The 19,577-nt window shown below is 48.0% G+C and overlaps 1 protein-coding gene across 1 annotated transcript in view; it reads left to right on the top strand.

Annotated features, from left to right (window-relative positions):
• ADAMTS12 (ADAM metallopeptidase with thrombospondin type 1 motif 12) overlaps positions 1 to 19,577 on the top strand; it is a 187,325-nt gene that overhangs the window by 162,104 nt on the left and 5,644 nt on the right. The window contains exons 20-23 of the mRNA XM_036310807.1: positions 2,741 to 2,893; positions 9,977 to 10,150; positions 12,581 to 12,724; positions 13,921 to 14,080. Coding sequence (XP_036166700.1) covers positions 2,741 to 2,893; positions 9,977 to 10,150; positions 12,581 to 12,724; positions 13,921 to 14,080 — 631 coding nt within the window. The remainder of the gene's footprint in view (positions 1 to 2,740; positions 2,894 to 9,976; positions 10,151 to 12,580; positions 12,725 to 13,920; positions 14,081 to 19,577) is intronic.

Raw genomic sequence — 19,577 nt, 5'->3', positions numbered from 1 at the left:
CCCTGAATCTCAAAGCAGTTGTGGAATTATTAAATTCAAATGTGTTCTAATGCTTTTGTCCTGAAGATACGTAATATGTGATAATTGATAAATGTTCATCGGTTCTGTGAGAAAGTACTATCTCCAAATAAACAGAAGTACACATTCAACCTTACGACTGTTTGAGCCCAGAGGTTAATTGACACATTTTGATTATATTCTAATCAAGATACACAGAATTAATTCCATCTCAGATGTCATCCTTTGACTTTGACAGAAATAAACTGTCTTACTGAATACATTGTAGTTCACCAAAAATTTATCAACCTTGCGGGAGCCATTGAGAGCTACCAATTCCAGGGAGCTTGGCTGGGAAAGGGAACCGGCCCAGAGTGCAGTTTTCCAGAGCCACACACTTGGCAGGCGCTTCCCTCATGACCAGGCGGGGGCCTGCTCTGCTTAAATAACTTAGGAAACAAAATGTTTAACCCAGAACTGTCCATTGCCACAGCAACGCCAAATAACAACCAACCACAACACCTCAGTAAACACTGATGTTTGTTCACGGGTCTATGGGTCAGCTGAGAGGTCCTGCTATCGGGGCTCAGCTTAGCTGGGCTGAGTGGCTGATCATACGTCTGCTGGAGAGTCGGCTGAAGCTGGACGCGCTGGGATGGCTTTGGCCAGGTCACCCCACTTGGTTCCACATGATCTCTCATCCCACAGCAGACTAGCCTTGTTCCCATGGCAGAGACGGGGTCCAAGAGGGAGGACTGAAACCAGCAAGGCCCCTTGAGAGCTGGCACAACATCACCCACTGCATTTTTTATATTTTATTGATTTTTACAGAGAGGAAGGGAGAGGGATAGAGAGTTAGAAACATCGAGAAACATCAATCAGCCGCCTCCTGCACACCCGCTCCTGGCTATATGCCGGCAACCAAGCTACATGCCCTTGACCGGAATCGAACCTGGGACCCTTCAGTCTGCAGGCCGCTGCTCTATCCACTGAGCCAAACCGGTTAGGGCATCACCCACTGCGTTTTGTCCACCAAAGTCACAGAACAGTCCCGATTCAAGAGCTGGGGAACTATATTCCACTAGCTGCCGGGAGGAGCTGCGAAGTCCCATTGCAAAGCACGTGGTGTGAACAAGGGGTCGCTCAGTGCACTTCAGCTGTCATTGTCTCTGTTATAGACACATAGTCTAGTTCAGGGGGGAAAGTGCTAGGAACTTGAGAGATACAAACCAAATGACAAACAACCTTAAGGAGGGGGAGGAAGGAGCTCCATGAGCCCAGTGGAAACAATGATGGCCTAGGCCAGCCGTGGGCAAACTACGGCCCGCGGGCGAATCCGCCCGTCTGAAATGAATAAAACTAAAAAAAAAAAAAAGACCGTACCCTTTTATGTAATGATGTTTACTTCGAATTTATATTAGTTCACACAAACACTCCATCCATGCTTTTGTTCCGGCCCTCCGGTCCAGTTTAAGAACCCATTGTGGCCCTCGAGTCAAAAAGTTTGCCCACCCTGGCCTAGGCTGTTTTCTACTCTGCCCTTTCTATGATTCTACAGTGAATTTGTCTGTTACATATGTGTTCTAACCCAAGAAGTCGCACACAGTGAAACATGACATGATATGGAGGGTGAAAATGCAACAAGAGAAATTAATGTAAGGCTGGTTTTTATTCATAACTCATCAAAAGAAACTTCCAAAAATGTCATAGATGGAACTCCCACCCCTTTTCTTTACTAGCCCAGAGCTGTGTTTCTCATGCCCCGAAACAGCCCCGCCTTCTGAGGATGGGCACGGAAGAGGGGATGCAAGTCAAAGCAACCAAGTGAAAGAACCAGGCACGTAGGATACAAGGAATTATAGGGGGAACGTTTGTGCAGCTTTCAAGGTGACCCCTTGCTAAACCTGAGCTATTTAAGAGTAATAAACAAATTAAAACATCATGTGAGGAATGGACTATGCGTGTGGCAAACGGTGATTGATTTACTCACCGCCATCGGGTCCAGGAGTGAAAGCATCCTGTCATAGCATCTGTCTAACTCCACATGTGGTCTGAGGACCCCCGGCACCTGCATCCCCTGGGAGCCGGTTAGAGCTGCATCCTCTCCAGCCCCTCCCAGACCTCCTGAGCCAGCACCTGCCTGTCACAGCGGGTCCTGGTGACTCCCACGGACACTCGCGGAGGAGAAGTGCCGCTGTAGCAATATTGTGCTGCGGTTTAGAAGCAGAAAATCCTAGTCTTAGTCCTGGGGCCAGCCAGCTCCCCAGCCTGGGTTCCTTTATAACAATGCCCTTTGCACCGCAGTGTGTGAGGAGAGCCTCGCTGAGATAAGTGACAGCGGTGGTGTAAGAGGTGAGGTGGGAGGCAGGTGTGGGTCTGACGTCACTGGAACAGCACTGGTGTGAAGTGCGGCAATTTGGCACTGAAGCCAGCATCATTTCTTTTTTAAACTTTATTGTTGAAAGCAGTACAAATGTCCCCTTTTTTTGCACTGGCTTGTCCTCCCGAATATCAATCAGGGATCCTCAGCCGTGGCTGTTGATTAGAATGGGAATGACTTAAGTTCCTCATGCGGGGGCCCTGCCAGCTGAGATGCAGCCGTTTGCCCGGAGCCGGGGCCCCGTGCTGGTATTTGTTAAGATTGCTGGGCCGTTCCAGTGAGCAATCAGGAGCACTGCAGGTGCCAGGTGTGTCTGAGGAAGCCGGGCTCAGCCTCTGTGTCCTGTCCCCCCCCCCCCCCCAGTGTTCCACCACATGCGGGCTGGGAGCCTACTGGCGCCGCGTGGAGTGCAGCACCCGGGTGGATTCCGACTGTGCGGCCGTTCAGAGGCCGGACCCCGCCAAGAGATGCCACCTCCGTCCCTGCGCCGGCTGGAGAGTGGGAAACTGGAGCAAGGTAACGGGCCAGGCTCAGTGGTGGGGGGGCTGTGGGGGGGGTGGTAACGGACCAGGCCCAGTGGTGGGAGGATTATGAGGGGAGGGTGGTAACGGACCAGGCTCATTGGTGGGGGGGTTGTGAGGGGAGGGTGGTAACGGACCAGGCTCAGTGGTGGGAGGATTGTGAGGGGAGGGTGGTAACGGACCAGGCTCAGTGGTGGGGGGGTTGTGGGGGGGGTGGTAACGGACCAGGCTCAGTGGTGGGTGGGTTGTAGGGGGGGTAACGGACCAGGCTCAGTGTTGGGGGATTATGTGGGGGGTGGGTAACAGACCAGGCTCGGTGTTGGGGGGGTGTATGTGGGGGGAGGGTAACAGACCAGGCTCAGTGTTGCGGGGGTGAGGAGGTCTTACGTAAGCATTTGCTATAAAGTTGGTTCTCTCCTCCCTTCCCCCGTCCCTGCCTCCCTCTGCCTCAGTTCTGTGAGAAAATTGTGGGTGAGTAAATCCTAGGCGTGGCCATAGGCCCACTACCCTGAGGACAGTAGTCTCAGCACAAGTAGAGTGTGTGTATCTCCCTGTCCTTTCCCTCACCGGGTGAGTGACACTTGTGGAGTGAATTGCTTGTCCAGCATGTAACACTATTTCTGAATTACTTACTTTCACCATTACAAGTAATAAGTATACGTTATCTCATGCACAATCAAATCATGGCCCAGCAGCTGCTCACAAAGCCAGTATTACCTTGAATCTGCCAGACTCAAAATGAAAGCTGAACCGCAAAGGAGAATTTGATCTTTAAAAGTGCCGATCGGGCTGTGGTTTTATTGTCTTTGCTCGTCGGGCTGCCTGCAGAGTTCTTGTAAAGGCTGCATCACCTCGCGTGGGTGCTCAGGGCCACTAACCAGGCTGACTCTGCTTCACACCAGCCTCTGGGGACCTCCACCCCGGCTGCCTGGCACTGGTCAGCGGTGAGTTGTAGGCGGCACAGAGGTGGGGCCATGCGTGCACCCGTCTGCCAAGCACACAGCCCCAGATGCCCTGCAGGCCCGTCTCCTCTCTGGGGAGCCACTTTCCCTCGACCAGCAGCACTGCGGGCGTCTCACTGACGCTCTGGGTCCCCGGCAGACGGAGCTGCAGACAGGAAGGTGGAATGTCCTTTCGCTGCTCTCGCGGCTTTTCCAGAGTGAGGCTCTGGTCTTTTGGAAGAGGGGGTGGGGGGGGAGCAGGCAACTCCCTGAGAAAACTGCTTGGCCTTTCTTTGCCACCCGCCAAGCCCCGCCCTCTGTGGCATGCCATTTCCTTTCAGGGGGAATGCTGGTTCTTGTTTCTTTCTCTACCAACGCATAACAAACTCGGGGTCCAACAAGGACTAAACGCTTGGCTATAAATCCTCTTCCATATCCAGAAAAATCTCAAGAAACATCTTCTACCTCTGAGCAAGTCCTAGAGGCCCACTTTCCCATCACTGGGACTAGCCCTTGGTCCTTCCCGTGGAAATTACACGGCTCATAAGAAGGGCAGACGCGTGGAATAGATCACACGTTGAAAACGTCACTCCAGTTAAAACCCTAGGGGTTCCAGCTGGTGTAAACCACGGATGAGAGACCTGGGAGCTCTTCTCTGGGGCCAGACCCCCCGAGAAAGCCCTGCTCTGCCTGGCATCCCTTCCCTGCCTCTGGGTCCCTCCCTCATGGCCGGGAGAGGGAGTACTGTTAACCCCGCAGCATGCTGGGTGGCTGTAGATGTCTCTACATGTCATCAGGTTCTGCGGAATGTGGTCCCCACCACAGCTCAAGTCTAATCCTTAGGGTGACACAGTCCCGTCAATACAGAGAGCGTCTCTTCTCTCGGGATGATAGATACACCCAACATCACAGACACCATTGAGCTACGGATGGTGGGTTGCACTGACTTTTGTTTTTTCTGATGATCAGATGTTATGGATACTGCGTACGTGACTTCTCTTTTGCCTGGGAATGTTGGTTTCCATTTTATCTTCAATTCTTTTTTTTTAAATGTATTTTTATTGATTTTAGAGAGGAAAGGAGAGGGAGAGAGAGACAGAAACATCAATGAGAATCATTGCTCAGCTGCCTCCCTCACACCCCACACTGGGGACTGAGCCCACAACCCGGGCGTGTGCCCCTGGCCAGAACTAAACCCGGGACCCCTCAGTCCGCAGGCTGACACTCTATCCACTGAGCCAAACCAGCCAGGCCTTTATCTTCAATTCTGATGATGAAGAGAGACTGGGTTTTGACTCCCACTTTTTAAACAGGTCATAAGGATGTCGGAAGTTCCGACCACACACTGGAAAAGATTCTTAGTTTCCCTGTTCCATCAGGATTTTTAGCTCAGAGGCAACCCCGCAAATCTAAGTAGGAAAGTGGACCCCTGGTTTTGCTTTAAATATCCAAAGGGTTTAGGTTCTACCAAGTTTACAGGTTTGCCTTTTCACAGATACTTTCTCAGAGGGAAGAATCCTAATTTTCCCTTGTACCTTCTGCATTATCCCACCAATACCTACCCAGGTCCAGGGACGCTTTAACGCTTATGGGACTGCAGGGTGTGCTGCAGTCTCACCTGAACCCACAGGTGTCACACCTGGGGCCCCCGCGTTTCTCACTGTGATTGTTCTGAATTGCACTTGTTTCATCAGCTGTGTCTCTACCACTGTGTGCTTGCCGGAGCCTCACACCACTGCTGTGGCTGTTTTCTCACGCGTGACGGTAGAATGAGACGCCACATTCGGGTCCTAGCTTCACAGGGTGTAGAAGTCGTTTTCCAGAATGCACTTGCTTCCTCTTGATGCATTCGTCTGTCCAGAACCAACCGGGACTGTAGTCCTCAGGGTGTCCCAGAGACGGACCTGGGGAAAGTAGTTCTGCAGAATTGCATCCTGGGAGCAACGCTGGGCTGGGCATCAGACACACCTGGGTGGGTACCTTCTCTCCCCAGGTGGCCGGCCAGCATGTGACTCTAGTCCATTCATCTAACACCTTAGGAGCTTTAGTTTGCTCCCCTCTGAAAAATGAAGTGGAGACTATTGCCTCTGCTTGCCTCATGGAGTTATTTTAAGGATCAAAAGAGAGAATATTTGTGCAACGACTTTGTAAATGGTGAAAGACTGTTCCAGTGAAACCCTGGGGGAACTCTAAGCTCAAGGTGAAGGTTAGGACTGGCTCTCATGTGTTTACTGACCTCTGGCTTCCGGGGACTGCAGGCCTGTGGACAGGCGACAGTGGAGTAAGTCCTGTCAACCAAGTGACCGACTCAAGCAGGCGTCCTAGGCAGACAAGGCACTCAAAGTGTCCATGAACTTGGAGGACTTCACCTACCTTGAGCCCTGGCATTTGCCAACTACCACCATGCACCCAACGCTGCACAAGAGCTTTCGATAAACAATTTAATTTTCACCCAATACAGACCCCTCTTTATAATTCCCACGGAGGAGACAAAAGCTTGGCGTGCACATCACTAACACCCCATCACACAGGTCGCACTAAACTCTCTCAGTTTTAAGAAGCCACCCCCCGGAGGCGGCATCATCAGTGTAATGACAGCTTTCCAGAGGAAGGGGAGCGCCGCACAGGAACCATGCACCCCAGCTGGGAGGGGCACGGCCATTTCAGAACGTTAAACCCTGTCCGAGGAGGAAGGTGCCTCTTTGGAAGAGCTGCAGTGCTGACACGGACCAGCTTGAAACCCTCAGTGGGTGTGACACCAATGCCAGGCGGCACCCACGGCTCCCACCTTCCTGAGTGAACGTCTTTCTGTCTGTCCTGCTTGTCTCCATGGTTACTACGTTTTACAGGTTGTCGATGGCAGTGCTACATATTTTTAGATGTGAATTTTTACAAATGAATTAATTAGGGAAAGAGCCTCTGTCTTGCTAAGTACAAAGAGTCCCCAACTTTTATATGTAACATGTCCCCAGGAACATATATCAAATCCCAATGTGCCAAAGTCAGAACCTAGACTTGCATGTCATAGGGGAGCTTCTGGCCCCAGCAAGCAAAAACTGAGCAGCAGGAAGGCGGATCCTATGCTGAAAAGCACTGCGTTTGTTTTCGTCTTGGTATCACTGGTTGAATGGCTAAACCATCGCCCTCTCTTGACGCCCCGGGGGGTTCCGGTTAAGGGATCCCTAAAGAGGAATGGCAGGTAAATCGGAGCCATTGGGACCACAGGAAGCATGAACCCAGACGCTGGAGTTGAGGACTGATGTCCAGATGGGAGGCCTCTCCCGTTGCCCAACGCCCCTCTGCTCTAGCGTTCTGACCGACTTCCTAACAAGCCTTCCGAACTGCGCCTCTGCCTGTGCCATTCTCTCCACCTGGAATGTCTCCCATCCTGTTTTGCCAGCCGAGGGAGCATCTGCTCATCTTACATGACTCAGCCCCAGCCTCGGCCCTTTATCCCAGCCTTTCCTGACCTCCTCAGGGACACAGATCCCTCCTTCTTCCTGCCCTCACTAGATCATGGACAGCCTATGACATAAAGCCTTTATCGCTTCTACTCATTGGTGTCATTTTTCCCTGCTGCTAGATTGGGATTCAGAGCCTGGAGCATAACAAGTGCCCCATCCTTGGAGGAAGGGGGGTGGGGGGGGGAACAGATGGAAGGGCGAATTTTTATGCTGTTCAACTTAGACTGTGTGGAATGCATTATTTGATCTTAAGGGTCTCAGAAATCTGTAGCATAAGGAAAGGAACCAAAAAGAATTTTTTTCTGTCTCCTGGTTTAGCATTTGGCATGCAGCTTGAAGAGCACTAAAGTATTCTGAAATCAAAACAGAGGACAGATCTAGTGACCCCACACTTAACACCCTCTAGCATGTCAGGATAGTTTAACCATCCGGCTTATCCTTCTAAGACCATGAGAACAGAGGCTTGGAGAAGTGATTAACCCGCTGGCCGTGTAGCCGGTTGGTGTCGGGGTGGTAATTGTGTGCAGTCTCCTGCCCTCCTGATCCTATGTTAGTTAGTTTCATAAATTAAAAAACAACACAAGCCCTAACCGGTTTGGCTCAGCGGATAGAGCGTCAGCCTGAGGACTGAAAGGTCCGAGGTTCGATTCTGGCCAAGGACATATACCTTGGTTGCGGGCACATGCCCAGTAGGAGGTGTGCAGGAGGCAGCTGATCGATGTTTCTCTCTCATCGATGTTTCTAACTCTCTATCCCTCTCCCTTCCTCTCTGTGAAAAATCAATAAAATATATTTTAAAAATAAAATAATAAAAAACAACACAAGAGAGAACCACTGATTTCACTTGATCTCTGCCAGTGGCCCCTGTAAGCTGAGGGCACCTTCATCCTAACGCAATCTGGTTTGCAGATTCTGTCAGTTGAACAAGCTGATGCGGTAACTGGAGAGCCGTTAGGCCTGTTTGGTCGCAACAGGGCCTCAGCCGGTGTTTCTAGTCTCATCAGTCTGGCTCCTGTCCTCAGTCGGGTCCACGGGTTAGGAGGGTTAGGAGAGCAGGAACACAGGGGACCCTCCTGCAGGGCAATAAGGAAAGGAATGTAGGAACTGGCCCTCAGCACCCAGAGGTGCAACAGCGTCAGGAGTGGAGTGATGGGATATCCGGCCCCTCCCTCGCGCTGGCAGAATCTGAGGCCTTTAGAAAATGGAACAGAAAAGTCACAGCTTTAGGGAGTGTCTTCCCTTATTTCTTCATTCAGCACATTAACAAACTTCACGTTTCTTTGAATGGGAAGTCCCTCTTTGACCAAAAGGTAATGCTGTTCTGAGAATTCAATGTAGGAATGTCAGACGATAGCATGGAATGGAAGCTAAGGAAGCATTTTTTACACATGTCTCTTGTAAAGGTCCTTTTCCTAGTAGCGAGCCTTCTTGTTCTAACCATGTGCTCTTTCCCAGACGTCTGTTTGTTGGAAAAATGGCTGCTTTGTGTGGAAATGATTAGCACGCTGCCTCATTTCCTCTGTGGCTGATTTTAAGTTGGCAGCTACTCTTTTCTCTGTGTACATTCAGCCTGGCAGGAAAACAAAGTCTTTAGTTTATTTGGGGGGCTGCCTTCCAAGTGTTGCTTATTGCTGAGAAGCTAAACACAGTTGGTTTATGGGATCACTGCAGCATCCATCTGCCCCCCAGCACACGGGCCCGCATCTTCCCATGCTGTAACCCAGGGATGCCAGGTTGCAGAAGAAAGGGATGGTATTTTGGGATCTACCTTGATTGAAAAGTTCTGAGGAATTTTCTTTTTCCATCTACAAGAACCTATCATCATGATTATCCTATCACGGCCAGAAAGAGAGCATGATTTTTTTACCAAGTAGAGAGGGGGCCACATGAAAACATGCCTTGCAGCTATGGACATAACTTGCATTGTCTCAGCCAAGAATGCAATGGAATAAGTGACGGAAGGAGTCAGAGGACAATGAAAGATGTGCTCCTCCCTGTGGGAACCACAGGTCTCTCTAGCCCACGGAGAGCCCTCCCTGGTTGCCCTTTGCTTGGAATTCATCTGTTCATTCCTAAAGTTTGTGTGGGCCACCTCTGCTGTGCCTGGCACCGTGCTAAGGGCTCAGGACACAGTGGTGACCAGGGGAGAAGGGCTCCAGCTTCATGGCAGTGAGAGCCTACTAGGAAGGATGGACACGATAAATAGAAGTCGCTCCATAGTTCCTATCCCTGTGTTAAACTGGAGGGGCCTATCCAAGGAAGGCTTCTCTGAGGGGTGACATTTAAGCCCAGACCTAAAGGAAGAGCAGTGGCTGGTGGGTAATGCAAAGGGTGGAAGGAGGACACTCGGGACATAAGGACCACGGGGCGTATTGTTAACCCATGTTGTTCATCCACAATATCTGGCAGAGAAAGGCTGGGAAGCACCAGGGTCTGCCTCTATCTCCCCTGCCCCGGTCCCCTTTGAAGTCCAGTTCTTCACTCATCAGGAGCTTTGGGGCAAATCACAGAAACACTCTGAGCCTCGGCTGTCTTATCTATAAAGTGGGTGATACCTCCCAGGGCGTCGTGAACCAGAACTAACCCTCTGGCGACTGCAGCCCAGACCGTCGGGTGCTGGGAGCCCTCCTGGGGCCTGGGGCACTGAAGGCCTGGCATCCTCTCTCCACACAGTGCTCCAGGAACTGCAGCGGGGGCTTCCGGATCCGGGAGACTCAGTGCGTGGACAGGGAGCATCGCAGCCTGAGGCCGTTTCACTGCCAGCTCCTGGCCGGCATCCCGCCCCCGCGGAGCATGAGCTGCAACACGGAGCCCTGCGAGGAGTGGCAGGTGGAGCCCTGGAGCCAGGTACAGCCCCTCGGGCACCGTCCACATGGCCGGACCACGTGCCTGTCTGTGTCCCCACGCGAGTCTAGGGCTCAGGGAAGACCACACCTGCCTGGTGCCGATGACTGGCTGCCATTCAGTGACCCAACGCTGTGTGGGGAGGCTCACCGTGTCCACGACGTGAACTATGTTGTGTGGTTCCCACGGTGACACACCAGTGCCTTTATTAGAACCTAGTGTCCCAATGGATATACAGGGGACTTGGGGTCCCTGCTGGGGACACGTACATGGACCATTGTGATGAGAGCCATTTATATCGGAGTCTCACATGGCTCTCCTGGGCTTCTGCGTCAGGCTGGCGGTGATGGACAGACCCTTTCCACACACAGTATATTTTAGAGTTCCACCTTTCCGTCAAATGCCCAGATCATTGCACAGAGAAAAAGAAGTGTGTGTGTCCGTGTCCTCTGTTTTGTGAGGGCCCAGACCCTGTTAGGTCTTTGTCCTACTTCAACACAGGGAAACAAGGTTACTATTCTTTGGTGAGGTAGGATGATCTAATTTGCCAATAGCAAATGCCTCAGTAGACAAAAATGCTGCTCCCAAATACATCCATGCCTGATAGGAAAAAGAAAAAAGGAACCCAGCATGTTTTGAGGGTGTCTGTGAGCTAGGCATTTGCCTACAATATTTGGTTTAATTCTCACAACAGCCAGGATAGTAGGCCTATGAATTCCACTTTATTGGTGAAGACATTGAGACTCATGTCTCTGTTCTGAGCAAACCACCAAGTTGGAAGTCTTCCCTCCTAGGCTCCGAGCAGTGAAGGTGGAAAATGAAAAAGTCAGTTGAATACATCCTTGGAGCTGTTGAGAGACTAGACATATTAGGTGCTTTCCTGAGCCGCCATGATGCTGCTCTGGCCACACACACTGTCTAATGCCACACAGGAATGTCAGTGGAGTCAGCCAGCCCAGACTGCTTGCAGCTGTGGGAACGTCTCTGCTCCAGTGGGTGGCAAGCTTCAGCATGCTTCAGAATCACCTGGAGGGTTTGCTCCCACACGGATGTCTAGACCCCACCCCCAGAGTTTCCAATTCAGAGGTCTGGGGTGGGGCGTGAAATTTTTCATTTCTAACAACTCAGAAGATGCTGCCGCTGCTGGTCTGGTGACCACACCTCAAGAACCGCTGGTTTATATCTTCTTCATCCCTTTCGCCTGGAGATTACACGGCCAGGCGGTCATGAATCTCTATGCCCATGTGTAGGTACACACACGGATCACAAATGTGGGGTTCCTCTCCTCTCCTCATGGAGTTAAAAATGGAGTGAATAAATGCGGAAAAGTCCATGTTGACTCTCAAAGTTGGAACATTGTGGAAACAATAGATTGGTTCTTTTATTGAGCAGAAAGGGCTAATTGTATATAATTTGCATTTTCCATGGTACCACCATACACATAGTGCCTGACATGATATGGGCAAGATGTTGACACCCATCATTGTTTTGTGTTGTGTGTTTTTTGTTACCAAATGATAATTAAGATTCTTCAAAGTACTCAAAGTTCTTTTCAAAGATTCTTGGTGAATTATTTAATTTCCTCCCAAAATTTTTAGGCAGAGGAGACAATATGTCTTGTAAAATTATTTTAGTGAGCAAAAAGCTGACACGTTTTAGAGTTGTATCTGTTGAGGAACCAACTTGTCATTTCAGATTTATTTTGTGAGCATTACAGCCAATGCATCAGAACCCTGAGCAAACTTACTAACTTGCCTATTCAGAATAGACACACATGTAATTCACAGCTTTATGCAGCAGGAAAAGAAGCTGAATCCCATTTTAACAGGAGGTGAACAAACTTGTATTGCAAATGCGCGTGCTCACAGCTAATGATAATGAAAATGTCTACATTTTACATTTCTGTTTCTAGACACTGGGGCCAGAAGGCAAAACACAGATAACAACGTCCATTCTGGAATGACTTATTTCGAATTTTAACCAAAATTCCTTCTGTTGACATATTTTACATGGAGCTATTTGGCATCTTCTGCTTTTTTCTCCTCCTCTTATCCTCAGAATTTCCTTTGTGTCCTTCCTTCTCTCTCATTTGGTTTCCCCACTGTTATTTGAAGGGACTGAGTGGTCGTAAGGAACTTGTAACAGAGGCTCAGATTCCAGTACAGATACTAATATTCTAAGTAACACTGCACACGACAAAAGTGCCCATAGAAAGTTCTTCCCTTCTCACTGCAGACGTCTCCGTGTGATTTTCTCTTTTTTTTTTTGTTTGTTTGTTTGTTTTAATTCTGTTTTATTGCTTAAAATATTACAAAGAATAGTACATATGTCTCCTTTTTTTCCCTCCTTGACCTTCCCCCGGCCTCCCCTACCCCCCAGTGTCTTGTGTCCATTGGTTATGCTTATACCTAACCTGTCCCTGTTGTGTATTAGTGCTCCAGGTCCTGTGGAGGCGGAGTGCAGGAGAGAGGTGTGGCCTGTCCGAGAGGCCTCTGTGATTGGGCACAACGGCCGGTGTCTACTGCCCCCTGCAACCAGCACCCCTGTTGTCACTGGGCCACGGGGAACTGGGACCTGGTAAGAGTCAGTTGTGTTCTCTTCGTATCTTTAGTCTAAAAAAAAGCATTTGTTTTCTTTAGTTTCAAAAGAACATATAGTCATTGTAAATGTTCAGGGTGTCCACTGACTGACAGTGTGTCTCTATATGTTTTAGAGCTAGTATCCTTCTGCTAATATACCTCTAAGTCTGCTAAGGTTGACCCAGAGCTGACATGGTGGTCAATGTTTGCTGTCCTGAGTTCAGAAGAGAAAACAGATCAAAGACTTTCAAAAGATGAAGATCAAATACCAAATTTTCCAGAGGCACGAAGCCTAAGGAAAGGCACTTCTGGCCTGAACTTCTGTGATCCTCTGCCTTTTCTTAGTGCAAATGGGACTCGCATGTGCCCTGGAGCTTGAGGCTTAGCCTAACGAGCTCCAGGCCTCTTGTCCTCTGCCGAGCAGTTTGCTAGGTGGCAGCCAGCTGGATGGAGAGATAAGGAAAAGAATTAAACTGGAAAGGAGGAAAGGATTTCTTATTCAAAGTTGTTTTATTGTATAAATACAACTATCAGTGATACTGAAAATGAAATAAAATTCTTCCATAGACAGATTCAGTGGTCACTCTGACTTGTCTTATCCTGGATTCTCTAGAAAATAAAACCTTGTCTAAGCTGCTTTTGCAGGCCAGCAAACCTCCCTTCTGCCTGCCGGTGGCCACCTCATGACCTTACCATGGAGCCTTACCTGTTAGCATGGCTTGAGACCTCATGTGGTCCAGCTTGGTCCATTCCACATTCTTTCTCCATCCCACTGTGGTTTTCCTCTCCCACCTCTCTTTTTATCCTGCTCTCAGCTTTCTTTGTAGCTCTGTACGCTTTCCTCACATGTGATTTCCAGCCCCAGATCAAAGCTAGTTCAAAGAAACTGGGTTGCCAAGAAACCAGGGCCCAAATAGACTTTTTTTTTCTATTTTACACATAATTCAACCTCTGTACACATTCTATTGAGAACCCAATAGTAAATTAAGCCCATTTCAGTCCACACAATCTGTAATATGGACTCCTCCTAAGTTCACATCTCCACATTATTAGTGCCTCTGATTAATGATTCTGTGGCTCCAAAACGGGTCCTGAGGCTTTCTACTTGACCACGGTGGGTTGGAGGCGTTCGGCTGAGTTCCCCTGGTGGGTCTGGGGGAGAATTCTGATTTTCCATGTGCCCCACTCTTTCAGTGCACGACTTCCTGTGGGGGTGGCTTTCAGAAGAGGACTGTCCACTGTGTTTCCTCAGAGGACAATAGAACTGAAGGTCAAGACCAATGCCAGTGTGACCATGAACCCAGACCTCCCGAACTCCAAGAGTGCAACCAGCAGGCCTGCAGGAAGAGTGCTGGTGAGTGGAGGGCTTTGCTCAGGGGGAGAGATTTCACAGTAAGTTGTCCTGCATGACTTGATTCCTGGGTCGCTGCAGTCCCCTTTACTGAGCCGGGAACTTAATGCTGAAAGGCCAGCCGGCATCGCTGGGAGGAAGCAGTCTGACTTGGTGAGGTGTGACTCTGATTCCTTAAGGGATTGTCTCATCCATTTTCCTAAAGCCCATTCACACTGTCATCCCACATGGATGAGAATCACTTCTCCTTCTTCAAAGACTTTTCAGAGATGCTCCCGCCTTCTCAGAACCCCAGTCGTGTACTGCATGGCCCTCTGGCACTCCAGCACCCTGCCTTAGGTTCCACAGGAACTGACTCTGAGATGCAGGTCTGTGTGCAAGGGATGCATTAAGAAAACACTCTTGGGAAGGACCATTCGGTGAGTGCGGGAAGCAAGACAGAAAGGAAGCCCGACCAGGCTGCCATCGCCGGCCCAGTCCTCGCTTCAGCCTAGTCTCCTGGGGGAGCTCCAGGGTGCCAGGTCTGTCTCAGTTGTCTGTCACACACTCCAGCAGCTTTCTCTCTCCACCTAGAAAGCCTTAAGTGCCTGCAAATTCACTTCCCCTGGGGTAGCCGGTGGCCAATGGCTGAAGAGTGTGGGGGTGTGACAGTGCAGCTCACTGGCTTCAGGAGCTGGACTGAGACAGAACTTGCACTCTGGAGCTCCCCGTGGAACCAGGCTGAAGTGAGGACTGCGCCGAAGATGGCAGCTGGTGGTGCTTCCTCCCTTCCTGTCTTGCTTCCCATGCACTCCCTTAGTGGTCTTCCCTGGGAGCGCTTTCTTAATGAATCCCTTGACACAAACTTGCACTCAGAGTCTATTCCTGCACGACCTAAGGCCACCAGGTTAGATTATCATACCCAGAATACATAGAGAACTCATACAACTCAGCAACCACAGAAACAACCCATCTGATTTTAAAAGGGACAGAGGACCTGAATAGACGCTTACCCAAGGAGGACACACTGATGGCCAACAGATATATAAAAAGATGCTAAACATCACTGGCTATAAGGGAAATGAACATCATAAACGACAATGAGATACTACTTCATATTTGTTAGAATGGCTATTATCAAAAAGACAAGAAATAAGTGTTGGAAAGGATGTGGAGAGAATGGAACTCTCGTACACAACTGGTGGGAGTGTAAATTGGCACAGCCACTATGGAAAAGTGTATGGAGGTTTCTCAAAATAACTAAGAACAGGGCTACCATATGACCCAGCAACCCCTCTTCTGGTTGTCTACCAGAAAAACAAATTGTAAAGATACCCGTACCCCTATGCTCGTTGCAGCATTATTTACAACAGCCAAGCCATGGAGCAAAGAACCTAAGTACCTTTTGACAGATGAATGGATTTAAAAAATGATAACTAATAATACTAGGTGTATGTATACAATGGAATGGAACTTAGCCATAAAATGATGAAGTATTTCTATTTTCCACAACATGGGTGGATATTGAGAGGACTATGCTAAGTGAAATAAGTCAAGTGGAAATGACAAGACCTGAGTGATTTCACTCATATGTAGGGTATTTTAAAAAGCAACAAACCAACAAATGAAAAAGGAAAAAGCTCATAGATACAGAACACAGAATGATATTTATCAGAAGTGAAGGGCAGTGGGGGAGGATATATATGATAATAAAAGGAGATGACTGTGGGTGTTGGGCACACAACAGAATACACAGATGTCATATTATAAAGGTACACACCTGAAACTTATATGATGTTATTATTAACCAATTTCACCCCAATAAATTTAATTTAAAAATAAGATGTTGAGGCAATGGAATCCTTCTATGTTGCTTTGACTTTCTCTAATTGAAGAAGCAACACAGTCTTGGTGGAACATGCCTAGTATTATCAGTTATTTTAAAATTATATGTAGATTCTCTTTAACTGTCTTACTGCTGAATAATATAATCTTCAATAATCAAAACTGGGTTAAATGCATTCCTGGTAGTTTTATCTTGAATTCAAACACTGAAGAGATGGTAACTAACAGTTGGCTGGCAAAGGGTGGAAATAATGAATTCCATTCGCCAACAATTATCAGGGCACGGAGTTAATTATTAGCTTCTCTTGAAAGCAGAGCCACGCTTACTCATGGAGAAACATATGAAAGAGCAGCTGTAAGAAATTTCTCAATTGAAAAGCCACCCACCCACCCTGTCTGCTGTGCCCTCTGAAATTCTTTGAAAATAAGTCATTCAATGCCTAGGTCCTTGTCAGCCATCCAGTCATCACAGTAAATATACCCCCCTGTGTCCATCTTGTAAGATCGGGCATGAGTTCATGTAAAGTTTGTTCTCCTCCAAGCCTTTGCACTTTTTTTGGGTGCCATCTAACTTGTTAATGAATTCAAATCTAAATCAAAATGACCATTTCTGTAGTAGGGACTCTAAAAACCCTTTTCATGTATCTGGGCTAAGAAATAAAACATCAGAAATTTCATTCAGAGGTATTTACTGAGTATCGCCTATATTCTATGCATTACATTTGTAATTATTAAAAACCAAAGAAAAAAATCTTATGCATTCTATTCCTGGGTATTTTTTGTTTTAATTTGGGGAGTGAGGGGTAGAGAGAGCAAGAAAATAATGAGGAAAGTAACAGGGACAGTACTTAGACCCAAAGTTGATACAAATGAACATCTGAACGAGCAAACTTTCTATTGGAGAATATTCTTGATGAATAGGATTTTGTTCAGTAATTCATTCAGCAAATAGTGTTGATAATGGTCTATGTCTCAGGCAAGTGTTAAAAACCAAGGGTACAGAATAAGTAGGACAATCCCTGGCTTCAAGAACCCAATATCTTACAGAAACTGTATTTGTCAACAACATTGAAATTGATTTTCAACTTTCTTTTGTGGGCAAACTATTATCCTTTCAATCGGTACACACCTGACAGCAAGGAAACATGCTTATACTAGTAACTGTCCCTTTAAATTTCCAAGGATGCTTTCTGTTGAACAGGCAAAGGCAAATGGGGATCTCCTCTCCAAGTTACCCCTAGTTATAAGCATTGTGTATGGTTCGGCTGGAATCCAGTTGGCTGATGAATATAACGAGCCTCATTGTTTTACAATAATAATGAGAACAGATGCAATTCAGCCATGTCATGATGTTGGGCTCATAGTCATTGCCTAAATGAGCTGCTAAACATAGGCTGGCACATAGGGTCCAATATAGGCCACCACGGCCCTCCACTCTTCCTTCCAGCCCCCTGCCCTCAAACAGGAGGCTCCCAGGACTCCGCATGTGCCCAGGGCTCTTGAGGACCATTTGTGAGACCCTGGATGGAACCGCAGAGAATTATGTTAAGTGAAATAAGTCGGACAGAGCAAGACAAACACCGTTTGATTTTATGTATATGTGGAATCTAAAAAAACAACACAGATGATCCAACCAAATGAAACAGAAACGAACTCATAGATACAAAGAACACGCTGATGGTTGCCAGAGGGGAGGGGTTCGAGCAGGAAAAGGGGAAGGGGATTAAGAAATAGGAACTGCCCGTTATAAAATAAGGCACAGGGATGCAGTGGACAGCACAGGGAATAGGGTCAGTGTTACCATAATAACTACATACGATGACAGGTGGGTACTAGACTTATTGAGGGGAGCACTTTGTAAGGCATATAAATGTGGACTCACTATGTTGTACACCTAAAACTAATATAACATTGTATGTCGGCTATAATTAAAAATAATTTTTTAAGGCAAAAAGGAAATAAAAGGCCAGGCCAGCGTGGTTCAGTGGTTGAGTATCGACCCATGAACCAAGAGGTCATCAGTTTGGTTCCCAGTCGGGACACATGCCCAGGTTTCAGGCTTGATCCCTAATAGGGGGCATGCAGAAGGCAGCCAATCAATGATGTTTCTCTCTCATCGATGTTTCTATCTCTATCTCTCTATCTCTCTCCCTTCCTCTCTCTCTAAAAATCAATAAAAACATTTAAAGTAAAATGAATATTTCCAAATAAGGTCATATTCACAGTTATCAATGATCAGGATTTCAACTTTGGAAGACACAAGTCAACCCACAACAGGGTTAAAATTTGGGGGTCTGCAGGAGGCCCTTTTTGTAATGGAAGACACCCTTGAGAGAGATCACTCTCTAGCCCTTAGAGGAAAGGCTTACCCGTATGAACAGAACAGTCCAGGTTAGAGCGTAGCGCCACATTTGAGCAAACAATACGGTAATGACACCACTTCAGAGACTGGGATAGCAGAGGTCTGCATGACCCACCATGGCCACAAGAAGCTCTGTGGAGAGAGGGGTGTAAGCGGAGATTTCACCCCCCTCTGTCTTCCTCTCTGGACATAGCCCCAGGGCACTCACATACTCATGGCAAAAGGAATGTGGAGCAAAGAGCTACCAGCAATGCACCTGCTCCGTCCACCATCCAGAGCAGGGGTAGGCAAACTTTTTGACTCGAGGGCCACAATGGGTTCTTAAACTGGACTGGAGGGCCGGAACAAAAGCATGGATGGAGTGTTTGTGTGAACTAATATAAATTCAAAGTAAACATCATTACATAAAAGGGTACGGTCTTTTTTTTTTTTTTAGTTTTATTCATTTCAAACGGGCTGATCCAGAGGCTTCAGGAGAGGCTGGGCAGCCTCACCCAGGCTCCACGCCGAGCCCAGTTCTCAAACCAGAAGCCTTCGAAGGAACCCTTCCCTTATCCTGCACAGCAACACATGTGACACAGGCCCAGGCCCCATGGAGAAGTGGGCTGGGGAAGGGGGGGGGGGGGAGTGGCGGGGTGAGGGGCGCCCGCATGGGAGACAGGGAGCTCACATTTCCTTCCACAATAGGGATACTTGGCCAAAACGTGTGCTCGTCCTCAGATGCCAGCGCATGCACCGAAGTTCCTGGGGGGTTTTAGGAGAGCGGGTTGCCATGACGGGTGTAAGAAGAGGCCTGAAGAAGAAAAGAGTGAGCAAGGAAGAGGCCTGGGCTTCCAGGAGCATTACATGTTACCTATTGTCAAGGACACTTAAAATCTGCTCGCAAAATGGAATTTGAGAGATAACAGAAGCTGTTGATTTCTCCACAAAAAACAAACAAAAAGCAAGGCATCGTGGGGGGAGTGATGTGTCCTGAAGAGAGAAAAAGAATTTTTTTGCCTTTATGACCTCTGGGTGGGAAAGCAGAAAGAGGCAAAATATATTGTTACAGGTTTAGAGTAACGAGGGTATTTCCTGAATTTCTACTTCTACCTACAGTTCTATTCACAAAGGACAGAAGCCTGTGTGTGAAGAAGCTTTTCTCCGGGACTATTCAAGTTTTTTCTGTGAAGGAGAAAGACAGACACCCAGAGCTCACAGAGGCACTCAAGCCAATTTTGAAACAATTTCGCTTTCTAGAAGCAAAATCTGTGACTTGGACCTTAATTAATTCCTTTCAGACCTGGAGTCTGTGGGCCAGGCAGTCAGTCTCAC

The sequence above is a fragment of the Myotis myotis genome, unplaced genomic scaffold (assembly GCF_014108235.1).
Source record: "Myotis myotis isolate mMyoMyo1 unplaced genomic scaffold, mMyoMyo1.p scaffold_m19_p_5, whole genome shotgun sequence".
NCBI lineage: Eukaryota > Metazoa > Chordata > Mammalia > Chiroptera > Vespertilionidae > Myotis > Myotis myotis.
Note: the sequence above shows the minus strand (reverse complement) of the source record. Positions and strands in the feature narration are given on the sequence as shown.